This window comes from Rhinolophus sinicus, chromosome 15 (genome assembly GCF_057876585.1).
Source record: "Rhinolophus sinicus isolate RSI-liver-muscle chromosome 15, RSI-T2T, whole genome shotgun sequence".
In the NCBI taxonomy this organism is placed as follows: Eukaryota; Metazoa; Chordata; class Mammalia; order Chiroptera; family Rhinolophidae; genus Rhinolophus; species Rhinolophus sinicus.
Window position 1 is genome coordinate 49,460,937 of NC_142515.1, and position 14,350 is coordinate 49,475,286.

The 14,350-nt window shown below is 56.0% G+C and overlaps 2 protein-coding genes across 3 annotated transcripts in view; one reads left to right on the top strand and one right to left on the bottom strand.

Moving 5' to 3' along the window:
- Positions 1–14,350, top strand: part of CDH23 (cadherin related 23) — a 393,436-nt gene that overhangs the window by 295,352 nt on the left and 83,734 nt on the right. The window contains exons 26-29 of the mRNA XM_088792050.1: positions 924–1,037; positions 3,545–3,693; positions 12,332–12,392; positions 13,271–13,419. Coding sequence (XP_088648176.1) covers positions 924–1,037; positions 3,545–3,693; positions 12,332–12,392; positions 13,271–13,419 — 473 coding nt within the window. The remainder of the gene's footprint in view (positions 1–923; positions 1,038–3,544; positions 3,694–12,331; positions 12,393–13,270; positions 13,420–14,350) is intronic.
- Positions 4,006–10,882, bottom strand: C15H10orf105 (chromosome 15 C10orf105 homolog). 2 transcript variants are annotated; one of them, XM_074339560.2, is made up of 2 exons: positions 10,677–10,882; positions 4,006–7,279 (listed from the first exon to the last, which is right to left on the bottom strand). In XM_074339560.2, the coding sequence occupies exon 2, from the start codon at positions 7,272–7,274 to the stop codon at positions 6,906–6,908; it is 369 nt and encodes a 122-aa protein (XP_074195661.1). In that variant the 5' UTR covers positions 7,275–7,279; positions 10,677–10,882; the 3' UTR covers positions 4,006–6,905. The 2 variants fall into 2 exon arrangements, with proteins under 2 accessions (XP_074195661.1, XP_074195660.2); XM_074339559.2 differs by lacking the exon at positions 10,677–10,882 and adding an exon at positions 8,971–9,925.

The following is a 14,350-nucleotide window of genomic DNA, read 5'->3' on the forward strand; positions in this document are numbered from 1 at the left end:
GGTACTTCTACAGGACAGACAGGTGGCAGCGTGGCGAAGGGCGCAGGCTGGGAAATTAGACTATCGCGTTAGAGTCCTACACTCCGACTAGGCGCCTGTAACCCAGGGTAACACACATAACCTCACTAAAGGACCCTTTTCCTTCTCTGTGGAAACAGTGACAGTATGCATGAAATGAAATGGTCCACGTGAAGTGCCTGGTACACAGTGGGCACTCAATGAATAATATTAGACCCTTATGATTTCAGGCATTCAGCACCCCCACCTAAGCCCACTGTGGGGACAGAGCCAGGGGTACAGTTTCCAGGCTCTTGGCCTCACGTGGAAAGGTGCTGGCTCATGTAGTAAATGGCCATCAACTGTGATTGCATGGCCATCAGCTGTGGCTTGTTGGCTGTCAGTTGTGACCAGTGAGCCATTGGCCACTAATATAACTGCTGTGGCTACGCTAGCAGCAAATGGGGCTAGCAAGAAGATGGTGGCTGAGCTAGCAAGAGCGGATTGCAGTTAGCACGGTGGATTGCAGCTAGCAAGTGAGGTTGGTTGGCAGAGAGAAATAGTTGTGGAGGGTGTGGCTCCTGCTTCCTGTGTCTCCCACCCGGCCGCCAGCGAGAATATAGTGGTATGACTCCCCTATCTATGGCTCCATGGGTGTTCCTTTTTGGCCTCACCATGTCCTGCATTCTTATGTGGGGAGTGGGAGCTGAGACCTGCAGGCCGCCCCACACGACACCCACACAGGCCACAACCTCATCAGAGCCCCCCAAAACCCTGTTCTCAGGGAGGGCTGAATGGGCAGCGCAGCCATTCATTGCTAGAACACCCCTGGAGTGTCCCAGGTCAGAAGTAGAGTTAGGTGCCACCTCTCTTTCCTTGGCCAGGAGCCGTTTTCTGACTGCAGCTTCATTCTCTTTTGCCCACAGGTGGAAATGTGGATGGGAAGTTCAGTGTTGGCTACCGCGATGCCGTTGTGAGAACAGTGGTAGGCCTGGACCGGGAGACCACGGCTGCATACACGCTCATCCTCGAGGCCATCGGTACGCCCCAGCCCTCCCTGCACACACAACGTAGTTGTTCTGGGCAGAGTTCACATGAGGCACCCTCCCAGGGGCCAGCTGGGCCCAACCCCAGCAGCCAGGCTCTGAGCCAAAGGCTCTGCCCTAATGCCAGTGGGGAAAGGGGAACCAGACAAAACATGGTGGGGGTGGGGGGTAATCAAGGAAGACTTCTTGGAGGAAGTGGTATCAGAGAGTCTCTTTGGATCAATTAGGACTCTTAGCCACAAATTTTAAAATAAAATAAACTGACTTCAACAATATAGGTGAGCTCTGATTAGTTCCATCTGCCCCAGTGCCTGTCCCTGAATCCCTTGTCATGGTCCGGAGGGTGAGATGTGCAGGTGAGTTAGGCCTAAATTACATGCCTGTCCCTGGAGTTAGGGCAGGGGGGTGTGGAGGCGGTGGAGCTGTCAGACCCACTTAGAACCCAGGCCTCAGAGTTAGGAAGGGAGGGAGCTCAGAGAGACCTTCAGGGCATGGAATTGCCTAAGAGAGCAGGATGGTGCTGATGGGCGGAAATGAGGCAGGACCATCGTCTCCTTGAGGGCCAAGTGAGGTTTCAATATGTGGAGAAGCAGGGAGGGCATTTCAGGCAGAGAAACCAGCCCATGCAAAGGCCTGGAGGTGGAAAAGAGCTGTGTGTGTGTGTGAGCGCATCTGTCTGTTTGTCTGTCTGCCCGTCCATCCGTCTGTCTGTCCATCCATCGGTCCCTCCCTCCCCGGCTGCTGGCCCATGGTGTGGTGGACATTGGGGAGGGGAGGCTGTGATCAAGTAGGGCTGGCTTGTGGAGGCCTAAATGCCAGACTGGAAGTTTGGTCTTTGGTTTCCAGGCAGCAGGAGCCCTTAGGGCTCCAGAAGGGAAGAAGGGTGTGACGAGGCCTGTGTCCCCTACATCGCCTTGGGCCTCCCAGGAGCACCCAGTTCCTTGTTTGCAGCGAGCACTGGGTGGAAAAGGAATGCGCTCTCTGCCTCACTCTTTCCAGCCAGCAGTCTCTCCCCAGCCCGCCCACGCCCACATGCATCTTCCCTCTGCCCTGCTCTTCTCCCATCCTGGGGCAGCCAGACCCCCCTCTGGAGACCCGTCGTCTCCCTCTGAGTCCAGCCTTCTCATCGAGCTCTGGCTAACAGGAGGGGAGGGTGCAGTCATGCTCAGACGCTCTGTGGGGCCTGCCAGCTCCACTGTCCCCAGCCAGGGCAGCTAGGCAGGACCCCTAGGGCAGGGGGATGTTGGTCATGGGGAGACTTAAGAGGACAGCATGACTCAGGATAGGCAACTGCACCCACGCATGTGGTCATCTGGCCTGGGGAAGAAAGACAGAGTCTACTGGTCTTCAGCCAACTCCAGCTGCCTGGACTCCTCCCTGGGGTGACTGTCCTTGCCTGGACGTGCAGTGCTGGGCACAGCTCCTTCTTCCAGGGAGGACAGCCCAACACTGCCCCTTGGGCTGAGTCTCCTCCCCAGCCCTGGAAGGGTCCTCCCCCGGCTACCACAGGCTTTGACATTAAGCAGGGCCCGCATCTCTGAGTCCAGAAGACCCACGCCCCATCCGTCCTTCGCACATGTTTCTTACACCCATCTCGTGCTTCATAAAGAAGGACAATTTGTTGTGAACACTTAAAAATCAGGAGATTTTATTTAAAACACCTATGTTCAATTTCTCTTAAGAAAGCAGAAGGCCTGTTGTCACTGGGCCCACATCCTGCCTGTCCACTGTGGGTGGGAGCAGAGGACAGGCTGCCCCTGGAGGTGGGCCTGCCCAGGTGGCCACCCAGGGATCTTACCCACCTGGCCCTCACAGCATTTGGGTTTGTAATCTCAGGATCTCTCTGATTCCTAGGGCTGCTGTAACAAATGATCACAACCTTGATGGCTTAAAAGAATAGAAATGTATTTTCTCATGGCTCTGGAGGCCAGAAGTGAAATTCCGGTGTCAGCAGGGCCACCGTCCCTCCAAAGGCTCTATAGGAGAATCCTTCCTTGACTCTTCCAGGTTCTGGTGGCTCTAAGTGTTCTTGGCTTGTGGCGCAGGACTGGACTCCAACCTCTTCCTCTGGTCTTCTCTTCTCTGTGTCAAATCTCCCCTCTGCCTTTCTCTTATAAGGGCCCTTGTCATCGGAGTTGTGGCTCACCCAGATAATCCAGCACACATCATCTCAAGATCCTTAACTTAATTACATCTTCAAAGACCCTTTTTCCCAATAAGTTTACATACACAAGTTCCCAAGGATTTGACGTGGGCATTCAACCCACTTCCTGCCTCAGTTCCCTCCTCTGTAAAATAGCGCCTATTTCATAGGCTTGTTGTGAGAACGAATGAGCTCAAAGTGCCTGGGACATATTAATATTGTTAGTGTTATTCCTAATCTGAAAAGGAAAACAGCCACCCCTGCAAAGGCCCGAGGGGCTGGGGTGAACGGGGCCTGTGGCTGGGGAAGTCACCCCTCGGGCAGCTGCTAACAGCCCATGTTCCATCACCTCCCGCAGACAATGGCCCCGTAGGCAAGCGCCGCACAGGCACGGCCACCGTGTTCATCACTGTCCTGGATGTGAATGACAACCGGCCCATCTTTCTGCAAAGCAGCTATGAGGCCAGCGTCCCTGAGGATATCCCTGAGGGCCACAGCATCGTGCAGGTAAGGCGGCCGCGGGCGGCCCCCTGGCGCAGCTAGTGGGCTGGAGGCAGGCCGAGCCACACTCAGGTCTGAGTGCACATGCGCAGCGGCATCGTGGCAGGGAGGGATGGAAACAGGAGAGGCCACAGCTGCCACTCCAAAAGTAGCCAGTGCTGTGGGGAAAAGGGGCCCCAGGCCTCTCCTCCCTCCTGGGGAGAACAGGCCTCCAGGTTACATAGCCGAGGACAGGGCCCTGACTCCCCAAAAAGCAGAAGGAATGCCTTGGCCCTCCTCTTCTCCCTCCTTCCCTCCCCCACAGCCCTCGCCTGTCCCCCACCTCACCCAGAAGGGCCTTTCAGAGCAGGGAGATGGCAATGTCACATTTTCCCGGAAAGGAGTTAAGGAGAGAGCCAGGGCCCAGTGAGGCCCAGAACAGAGCGGCTTTCATGGGGCCGTTGGCCGAAGCTCCCCTTTTAGGAAGTAAACAGACACAAGAAGAAAGGGAGCAGACGCAGAGGGAGAGCAGAGAGGACCTGAAAATGAGGCTCAGATGCCCTCCCCCAGCACCGGGAGGCCTCAGTTGCTGGCTGGGGAGGGAGGCCAGGAATGAATTACCCTCTTCAGCTGCAAGGGTTTCCGACCTGGAGGCTGGGCCAAACACAGCAAATCTAGGCCTGTCCTCTAGGGCATGCTCCGGTCTTGGGAGGCTGGGAGCATGTGTATCACCCTGCCTCAGGACCAGGGAGGGGGCAGGAAAGGGGCTCAGGGCAGGGGACTAACACCCAGAGGCACCAAGAGTCCAGGAAGCCATGGGCATTTGCAAGGTCTGGGGCTGGTTCCTGGAGGAAGGAGGAGGTTCTCTCCCTCTGGGCCTCTGCTCCTGGGCTTGGAGAGCCCTAGCCTGATACCTTCCATCCAGGTCCACTGACAGGTCTCCTGGGACCAGCCTGGGAACATACCTCGTGGTATGGCCAGACCTTTGAGAGCCCCCCTCCTCATCGCCAGCCTTTCCTTCTCCTTCAGGCCTCAGGGCAGCCTTACCCATCACCCCTAGTGTCCAGGAAAAGAACACCTAGGTCCAAGCAGGGCACCTGGCCAGGGCATGACATGGATGACTGACTGTGGGCAGAATTCATCCCGGGATGTCTCAGGGAGGCCCTGGGGGAGGGAACCAGGAAGAGGTTAAAAAGCTGGAAGGGAAGGGGTATCAGCCCTTCGGGAGGTGGCCTGCCCTATTTTCTAAACCTGAGGGATTTGTTTCTATTACACAACACTACCCAGGCAGACATCCTAGAGCCAACCCATGAGTGACATAAGGCAGCCCTGATTCTCCCCATTTCTCAGAGAAATTCCAGACCTAGTAGCTTCTCCGAGGCCCTGGAAGTACGTTTCTGGCCAAGTGGGACTCACTGTCTGGTGTCAGATTGACCTGGAAGGAAGGCGCTGTGGGCTTCTCCAGCAGGACCTGCTTGCAGAGAGAGCGTCTCTCTAGGGGCATCTGAGGGACGAAGAGGGCTTCCCAGGACTCCTTAGGCTTTGGGGGAGGGGGGGCAGTGCACCCATACTGGGCCTCCTTTCACTCAGTAAACAGACGCTCATACTTCCATGCTCTAGCTGGTAAGGCAGAGTAAGGGGTTGGACGCAGTCTCGCCTTCTGCAAGCTCCTGGGATCATAGGAGGAGGAGACAGACCAAGGTGGCCAACACGCCAAGAGGGAGTGATCCCAGTCTCCTTCCCAGAGGTGCTATGAATAGGGGTGGTTCCAAGCAGGAGGTGGCTTTCAGCTGAAGGGCAAAGAGGGCTTCACTGGGGGGGGGGGGGGGGGGGGGGATGGGTGCCTTGTGAAGCAGAAGGCATAGCCAGGGGAGGACACGTAGTTCAGTTTGTCTGGTGTCTTGGGTCAAGATGAGGCTAGAGATAGTTCGGAGGCAGCTCCCAGAGGTCACTGAATGCCAGACGGAGGAGCTCTGGCTTTATCCAGCCAGCAGTAGGGAGCCAGTAGTGGTTTTGTTGCTGGAAAGTGGTGAAACGAGAGCTCTGTCTTTAAGAAGACCTGGCCGGCTGCACTATGGGCCACAGCAGGGTTGGGTGGACAGCCCCGTGGCAGAGCACAGGGTGGCCCCAACCAGCTGACTCTCTGGGGCAGGAGCTAGGCCGCTCGGACACCCTCTGCCTATTCTCCAAATGTGGGACCCAACCAAAGTATAGCACACCGGCCTTGTGAGGAGAGGCTGAGGATTAGGGATCCCGAGAAGCCCACCCTGGCGTGGGGTTGCTTCAACAGGTAGTCAGTCAATGAAGCAATCACCAAAAGACAGCACACCTAGTGTGGTCCAGCCCTGAGGTCCCACAGCTGTCCTGGAGAGGTCTGGACTCTCCTACCCGAAGGGCGGCTGCCCCTTTCCCTAAATGAAGGCAGGAAGCCACTGTGGTGTGGCCTCAGATCCAGCTGGCATCACCTCCAGCTGCTGGCAGAGCATCCTGCCAGTCTGACACAACGCCAGTCCTGGCTTCTGCAAGGAGCTTCTAATGCTTTATCAGGCCCTTCCTAAGCCACCCTGACACGGGTGCACTGAAGGGGGACCACCAAGATGACAAGGGCGAGGCAGTCTCGAGAGCCTCACCTGCCCCTTCTCCCAGCAGGCACCTTATCCACCAGGGTGCCGGCTGCTCCCACGGATTACTGGATGAGTGCTGGCAGGGCCCAGGACATTCGAGGAGAGGAGTTTCTGGGTTCTCTTCTGCCTTGGGCCCTGCGTTGGCTCAGAGGGCAGAACAGTACGTTGCCCTCAGTGTGGGCTGAGTGTTTTTGCTTGGCTGTAGGGAAACTTTGGCCATTTGGCAACTCACAGTAGAATCCAAGCTGGGTTTTGGCATTGGAGCATGGGCAGGGCTTCTGCTAGGAAGCAGGGACACTGTTTCCTGGGCATGAGAGGTGCCTGATTGCCAGAGGTGTACTCCGGGGAGCCAGGTTGTACAGCTCAGAGCCACGGACCACAGCTCCAAATGGCTGCAGGTTCTCCACAATTGATCCAGCAATCTTTCAGCAGGTAGCAGCTACAATGTCTGCAGAGAGGAAGATACTCTTCCAGGGATGGTCTCTGAGAAAGGCCCTGGGCCTGGGCACACAGGGAACCACTGGGGGTTAGCATATGTCCTCCTGCAGCCTGTGTGCCATGCTGTGTCTGAGAGAGGAGCCTTGTGGGTAGATCCCCGATGGGGGGGACACCCTATCACATCTCGGTAGATTCTGTGCAGTCCCAGCCATAGTTGTCATCGTGGTCTGGCAGGGGGTGTGGAGGAGACGGCCGGCCACGGCGGAAGCTATGCAGGGAGCAGCGCAGGGAGCCCAGGCGTTTCCAGAGCCTGAGCTGGGGCTCACTGGAGCTCACGGGGTGATGGGGCATGCACTCGCGAGCCTGGCGCCTCGGGTCCAGTGAGGTCGGTTTGCAGAGGGTCATGAACAGCAGGCAGGTGGCCAGCAGAAGGAAGATGCAGGCCAGAGCAATGAGCACTGGGAGAGGGCCAGCTGCCGCCAAGGGACTCCCTGGAGTGACAGGAGCTGTGAGGAAGCTGAGGGGGCTGGGGCCCTCTGTACTCATGGCTCCTGCAACAGGAATGGGACAGACGCTCAGAGGCAAATCAGCTGGACCCAGGGCTGGGGAGGGAAGGGGACACTGATGGGAATGGGCATTGCTAAACAAGCTGCAGGTGGCATCACGGCCATTTTACAGTGAGGCCCACAGAGGTGACAAGTCTGAGGTCACACAGTGAATAAGCAATGGAGCTGGGCCTGAACTCATCCTCCTGCTGTCCCTCCCTTCCAGGCCGCCCGAGCTGGAGACAGAAGAGTAATGCCTTCCAGCATTTTAAACGCAGTCTTCATGAATTACAATAGAATTTTAGACCTGAGAACTTGGGATGTAAGACCAGCTCTGTCCGTATGTTGCTCTATGACCAGGAATGAGCCATGGATTACGAAGCTCCTGCCCCTGACAAAGACCCTAGCAATTACCTGATGCAAGGCTACAAACTGGGCCCACAGTGTGTTTCACTTGGTCCTTACAGTGGGTTTTTTGTTTTGTTTTGTTTTTATCAATTTGTGGCTATTTTAAAAACCACAAACAAACAAACAAAACTAGAGTTTTCCTATAAATATCTGAATGTATGATGTCTCTTGAAATTTTAGAATTTCAACAATGGCAACCTGGGACCACTTGGGCCTGGCACCCAGTGGCTGGGTCTGAGCAGCAGCTGCCCCACAGGTTCACTGCACACCTTATGTCACCTCCCTGGCCTTATGGCCATTCCTGTTGGCGTTTCCCGAGAAAGTCCAACCTGCTGCCCGCGTAAGGGAAGGCCAAGCCCAAAGCCATGCTGCAAGCCAGTGGCCAAGCAAAGGCCATAACTAGGTTTCCTGAGTCCTGGCCCCATGGCCTTGCCACCCCTCTGGCTCCCAACCCTCTCCTGGGCTCCCTGAGCTGCTCTGAGACCGAAGGAAAATAACCCGCAGAGAACAGTGTAGTTGACAAGGTGGGGTTCAAACCCCCCCACACACACCAGTCACCTGTTACCACATAAGAGCATCCCATGAGAGGGAACATGGCACGTGGTCCTCTCAGATCAGCTAAGTGTTTGGTTACAAATAAAAATGCTCACAGAGCCCAGCCAGTGGATAAGGTAGATAACGTGTGACAGAAGAGGGCAGGTGAGCAGGTCTCCTCTCAAGGACGTGGAGGTGGCTCAGCCAGGCAGATGGAATCCCAGAGTGCACACCACTGTGGTCAGCTCTTCCAGTTTCCCAAAAGAAGCCAGAAATCTGGATTTTTAGGCAAACTTGCTGATTTTAAATGTTGGCAACTAATTCAAATTTGGTTAAGGGGAGTAGGGCAGAGGAGGGGCGGGGGGGAACACTGCAAAGACCAAACAAACTTGATTCCAAAAAATTCAAAATGAATTTTCAAATATTTAAAACACTAAAACAAGCCAAAGAAAACGCATGAGCAGGCTACATCCAGCTTTGCCGGCCAGCATGTGATCCTAGCCCAGCATAGGACTGGAAATCCCAAAGAAGGTCCAATAATGATCATTTCTTTCTCTTTGACCTTGGAGACTTGCATGAGACTGGCTAGCAGATTAGTCTAACTCACAGTCAGGAGTTTCTGTAGGAGGAAGGGCTTCAAGTCACACCAGGCTCTGCAGGTGGCTAGAGAGTCCCATGTCAGCAGGCAGAGGGGAGTGGAGAGGGGGCCACCCCGTCCCCCCTCCTGAGTTCCTGTCCCCACCCCAGGCACTCACCGTCAGCCGCAGGACCTAACTCCTGGCTCTCTGCTCCCTGCTTCCTTCCTGCCTGCATCCTTGCCCTGTGCCCAACCGACTTAGGGCATCCAGTGCACCCCACCCCACCTCCCACCCACACCCTAGCACCACTCCTTCCAGCATTTCCAGGCAGAACACGACCCCTCCCAGCTGGAAACTCTGATGACCGTCTAGCTGCCCAGGGCCTCTGCCTTGCGGGCATCCCCTAGAGAGCGCTCTGGCTGAGCAGCCATACGTGGGTTGGCCCTTCCTTGAATCTGAGCAGGGAGGAGGGATGGGGTGTGCCTACGGCCATCTCCCACAGGGAGAAAACTGGCTGTCCCTCTAGCCTACACTTGGCTTTGCTTGGCTGGGAGTAAAAAAAGGGCAGTCTGAAGCGGGAGAACTCTCAATCCTGCTAGTCCCACTGTTATTTCGGAGCTTTCACACGGATCTGGAGACCTTATCAGGCTAGCCGTGCAAATTCCTGGCTTCAGTCCTTGGGGAAGCACTTTAATAAAAAGATAAGTGAGGCCGGCCCAGTGGCTAGGGCGGTTGGAGCTCCGTGCTCCTGACTCCGAGGGCTGCCGGTTCGATTCCCGCATAGGCCGGTGGGCTCTCAGCCACAGGGTTGCCAGTTCGGTTCCTCGAGTCCCGCAAGGGATGGTGGGCTCTGCCCCCTGCAACTAGGATTGAACACAGCACCTTGAGCTGAGCTGCCTTCCGGATGGCTCAGTTGTTGGTTGGAGCGCGGGCTGTCAACCACAAGGTTGCCAGTTCAATTCCTCGACTCCAGCAAGGGATGGTGGGCAGCGCCCCCTGCAACTAGGGTTGAACACGGCACCTTGAGCTGAGCTGCCGCTGGGCTCCCAGACGGCTCAGTTGGTTGGAGCATGTTCTCTCAACCACAAGGTTGCCGGTTTGACTCCCGCAAGGGATGGTGGGCTGTGCCCCCTGCAACTAGCAACGGCAACTGGACCTGGAGCTGAGGTGTGCCCTCCACAACTAAGACTGAAAGAACAACAACTTGAAGCTGAACAGCACCCTCCACAACTAAGATTGAAAGGACAACAACTTGACTTGGAAAAAAGTCCTGGGGTGCACACTGTTCCCCAATGGAGTCCTGTTCCCCTCCCCCAATAAAATCTTTAAAAAAAAAAAAAAAAAGATAAGTGAGACTGTAATTAGCATCTGAGTAGTTCCCTCAGAAGCAAGAGATTCCAAAGTGCTTGAAAACTTCAAGCCACCCTCCCTGGAACACATGCAAGGCCGGGGAGGCCCCCGTGGTGCCCCCTCTGACCAGCCAAGCCGGCTGGTTCTGGGGAAAGGAGGCCTCCACCAGACCAAGGCTGGGAATCACCTTTAGGGCAGGTGAAGTCTCTTCCATACCACCGGAGTCCAGGGCACACCGGCAGGCCCTGCTCTGACATATAATAGCTCAGCGAGCTTAATCTAGAAGTTTCTTTCTTGCCTCAGCGCTCCATAGAGCAGGGCCTATGAGCAGAGGGACTGACCTCAGAGCACGTCTTGCTGCATGGCCTCAGGCTAGCCACCACCCCTCACTGGGCCTTGTTTCCACCCTCTACATAAGCAGAGGGATTCCCCAGGTCTGAGCATACCCTCACGTCTTCCGCCAGAGTACCCCAGCAAGATTCTGGCCCCACTTTCCTCACCAGGCCTTCTCCTGCAGTCCCCCCAGCACTGACCTGAGAGCCAGCCCTCAGCAGTCCTAAGCTGGGTGGAAGTTCTTCTCAGCTGTCCAAAGGAGGCCCGAGGAGCACTGGATGCCACCCTGACCCCAACTTGCCCTGGACTCTGCGGTGCCCTGCGTCCCTCAGTCAGCCAGGCTGGCCCAAGTAGCTTGTCTCCCTTCACTCTCCTGCTAGACCTGGCTTTGTCTGGAAGACTTTGGGCCCTGCCTTGGGGGAGGGGACACCCAAGAGAGTAGGGATGGCAACTAGGTTGGGATGAGGGAGAGGGGAGCTGTGGTCCGGAGTCTTCCCACGGCCTTATCCCAGCCTGTCTCCTTGGAGCCCTCTCGAGGGGCGGAGGCGATGGGGGAATGCAGGGGGGAGGGTTTCAATGCCTCTGCACCCCCCGTGGCTCTTACCTTCCCCTGTTGGACATTTGAATGGTACAGTCGGGTGGGCGGCAGCCAGTGGGTCGCTATTCAGTGCCTGCCAGCGTCCAGGTTACCGGGGAGAGGGGCTCCCACAAGGAGGGGAACAGGCAGAGAGATGGGCCATAGTAGCCCCTGAGGCCCCTCCTCCCTTCCTGGTCCCTGGGCCCTTCATCTTCCAGGCTTCTCCCTCAACTTCCCAGAAATGTACTTTCCCTTTGAACGTGTCTGGCTACAAAAGTGAGGGGTGAGAGGCATTTTCAAAGGTCAAAGGGATCACAGGGCAGAAAGCCTAGGATTGAAGGACAGCGAAGGCTGTGCTCCTCAGCCCTTTGGGTGGGCCCTTTGGAGACCCTCCAGGCATTGGATCTCCCCACAACACAACACAACACACACCACAACACACACACACACACACACACACACACACACACACACACACACAGTGACACCCCTCTCCCAGCCTCCTTTCTTCCCAGAAGAGAGAGCTTCCCTGGCAACCAGCTGCCTCTTTAGGAGCCTAAGTCTTAAGCAGTTTCTCCATCAAGGACCCCCAAGCTCCCAGAAATACAACATGGGTGGGGGGTAGTTGTAGCTCTGCCCAAGCCCTGAGCCTGGGGCTCACCCCCCTTTTGGAGCCCCAGTTTTTGGTATTTCGCTTCTTCCACCTGCCTTTAGCCCTTGACCACAAAAGAAGCATTCTCTGTGCAGCCCCAAATGGGTGGGAGCCTTCCATGGACGGTCAAAGTCCATTAGATGACAGGTGTCATCTCATCCAGCCCCCTCTCAGATGGTAAAACTGAGACCCAGCGAGGTGTGGCCTGGCCAGAATCACCCGGTCAAGAAGCAGCCACATCATCCACCACCGTGAGTCGGTGAGGCTCGTAGGAGCTCAAAAGGCTGAAGGAGGGAACTGTGGGGGTGTGAGCTGACCTAGGCAAGCCTGGGTCCATCACCCACCTTCTCCCTGCTCTCCCCAAGAACCTGCAGGGAGATCAGGGGAGAGCTGACAGGCCCCTCACATGGACAGGGCAGCATGGAGACATCAACAGTCAGGTGTCCTCAGGGAGGATAAGAAAGACAGACGTGCCCCCTCCTCTCCCACACCTGGGCCGCCGTGGGAAATAGGTTTGGGCAGGACGGGCTGGGAATGGTGTGGAGGGAAGGAGAGGGGCTCCACGTCATCGTCTCTGCCTGTGGGGTGGAATTTAAGAAGTGACCTCATCTCTCATTCTTCCTCAGCTAACGGCCACAGATGCCGACGAGGGCGAGTTTGGGCGTGTGTGGTACCGCATCCTTCACGGTGAGTGGGCCTCAAGTACTGGACACACGGGTGGGCCAGAGGGAGGAAACAGGCACATTCTCCAGTCATTTGCACCAAGTTGGGCATCTTTTAAGTGAGGGTGCTGCATTTGATTGCTTTGCTCCTGAAGTTCCTTATGTCCCATGGTGGGACTTCACCCTAACAGAGGAGGTCTTGGGGACCAGTGCAGCCCCCAGCAGTGAGCTCCCCAAAGACTGAGTATCATTGCCCTAACATGTATCATGTGCCCATCCCTGAACCAATCACTATGGCCTGAGACATTAGGACAGTGCCCCCAAGCTTCCCAAAATGCGTTTCATTGGTCAGCTAGCATCATGTGACCATCCCTACCACTGAACCAATCACTATGGCCAGAGACTAAATTATGTTGATCTGCTTGCTCCTGGAATTGGGTGAAATCACCCCTACACAAAGCACGTGAACTGAGAGTGGAGGAGGGTGGATCTCCAGAGGAAAATCAGGGTGCTGTTACCACAAGACGGGGCAATGGGTGCTGGACCAGCCCAGAGATGTCCATGAAATCTTGGCTGCAACCACCCACAGAGAATTTGGTTTTGTGCCCAGATCCCTCTGAAATATTGAATCCACTGACACGTCTGGGTCTCAGAGACTCCACAGGCTTCCCATAAAGAGGGCACAGGGTGAACTTCTGCCCCCTCCCTCAAATCCTGCCAGGCCAGGACAGCATGAGGCAGAGGCCTGCTTACCATTGTGGACTTCAGCCAAGCTCCTGAGACCTCTGGTCAGGGTCAGCATGCTGGGGGGTCTGGACTCCCCTTCTTTCCCCCCCACGCACCATTCCACGAGGATTCTGCTTCAGGACAGAGCCCATGCATCTCATCTGTCTCTCCACACAGGTAACTATGGCAACTACTTCCAGATCGATGTGGACAGCGGGCTCCTGATGCGGGGGTCCCGGCCCCTGGACCGGGAGCAGGACTCGTCCCACGTGCTGACAGTGGAGGCCTATAACCACGACCTGGGCCCCATGCGGAGCTCCGTCAGGGTGAGGCCAGGGGCAGGCTAGGGCGGCTTTCGGAGAGCCAGTCAGCAGGTCATGAAGGCGCCTATCCTCTTCAGTGCTGACTCAGGGCTGGGCCAAGGCCATATCTGCACTGGAGATGGCCACCGGTTGGGCCCTGGCAGGGCAAGGCTGCCACTGACATAGGTGCTGAATGACACCTGGAGCTAGGGGTACGCTGGGGGTGCAGTGCCACAAGCTCAGCCCGCGGATCTCGGACATGTCATGTTGCTGTTATTCCAGACATAGAAGGGAAGGGGGTAGTGATCCTGATGTCTGTCCTAAGGGATAAAAGAGGTGTCCTTACCATACTAACCCCCTGTATCTGTATAACTCTCTAGGGTGAGCCAAGGAAGTCTCACACATATGATCTTAGAGACGTAGATGTTGCCAACTTCATTTTACAAATGAGGAGACTGAGGCATAGGCCTCAGAGCCCAGGTCTTTTGAGTCCAAGTTCAGTGCTCTTTCCACTGAAAGCGTCCCTCAAATATCCCAGTGGCCTCTTCCAGCTACCTTGTCAAATGTATTCTTTTCTGCCCACCCTCACTCACCTCGGGCCTCTCCTCTAGGCAGCTGAAATCAAATCAACCTTCATCTTCCTGAATGGTCAAAAACAGACACACACAAATATTCCTACTGGCTGGGCCGGTTTATGCACGCTCCTGCCAATGGCAGGGGATGACTGAGATGACCTCTTAAGGTCACCCCACCCTACCCCCACTGCACGCTCAGCAGCTCACAGCTCCTTCCCCTAAGCTGGGTGGAAAATGAGTCAGACTCCAGAGGTGAAGAGTAGGAGGGAGATGGGAAAAGTCAGACCGAAGGACTTTTACCCAGAACTGAATGGGGCAGAATCTACCCCTCTTATCAGCCCCATCTCCACCCGCTGTTTCCCCCAGGCTGGAAACAATGA

Excerpts from the sequence above, each read along its gene's own strand:
- C15H10orf105 (XM_074339559.2), bottom strand. The coding sequence starts at position 9,193 with ATGCCCGCAAGGCAGAGGCCCTGGGCAGCTAGACGGTCATCAGAGTTT. Across the intron at positions 7,280-8,970 it reads GTTAGGTCCTGCGGCTGACG|GAGCCATGAGTACAGAGGGC; the intron begins GTGAGTGCCTGG and ends TTCCTGTTGCAG.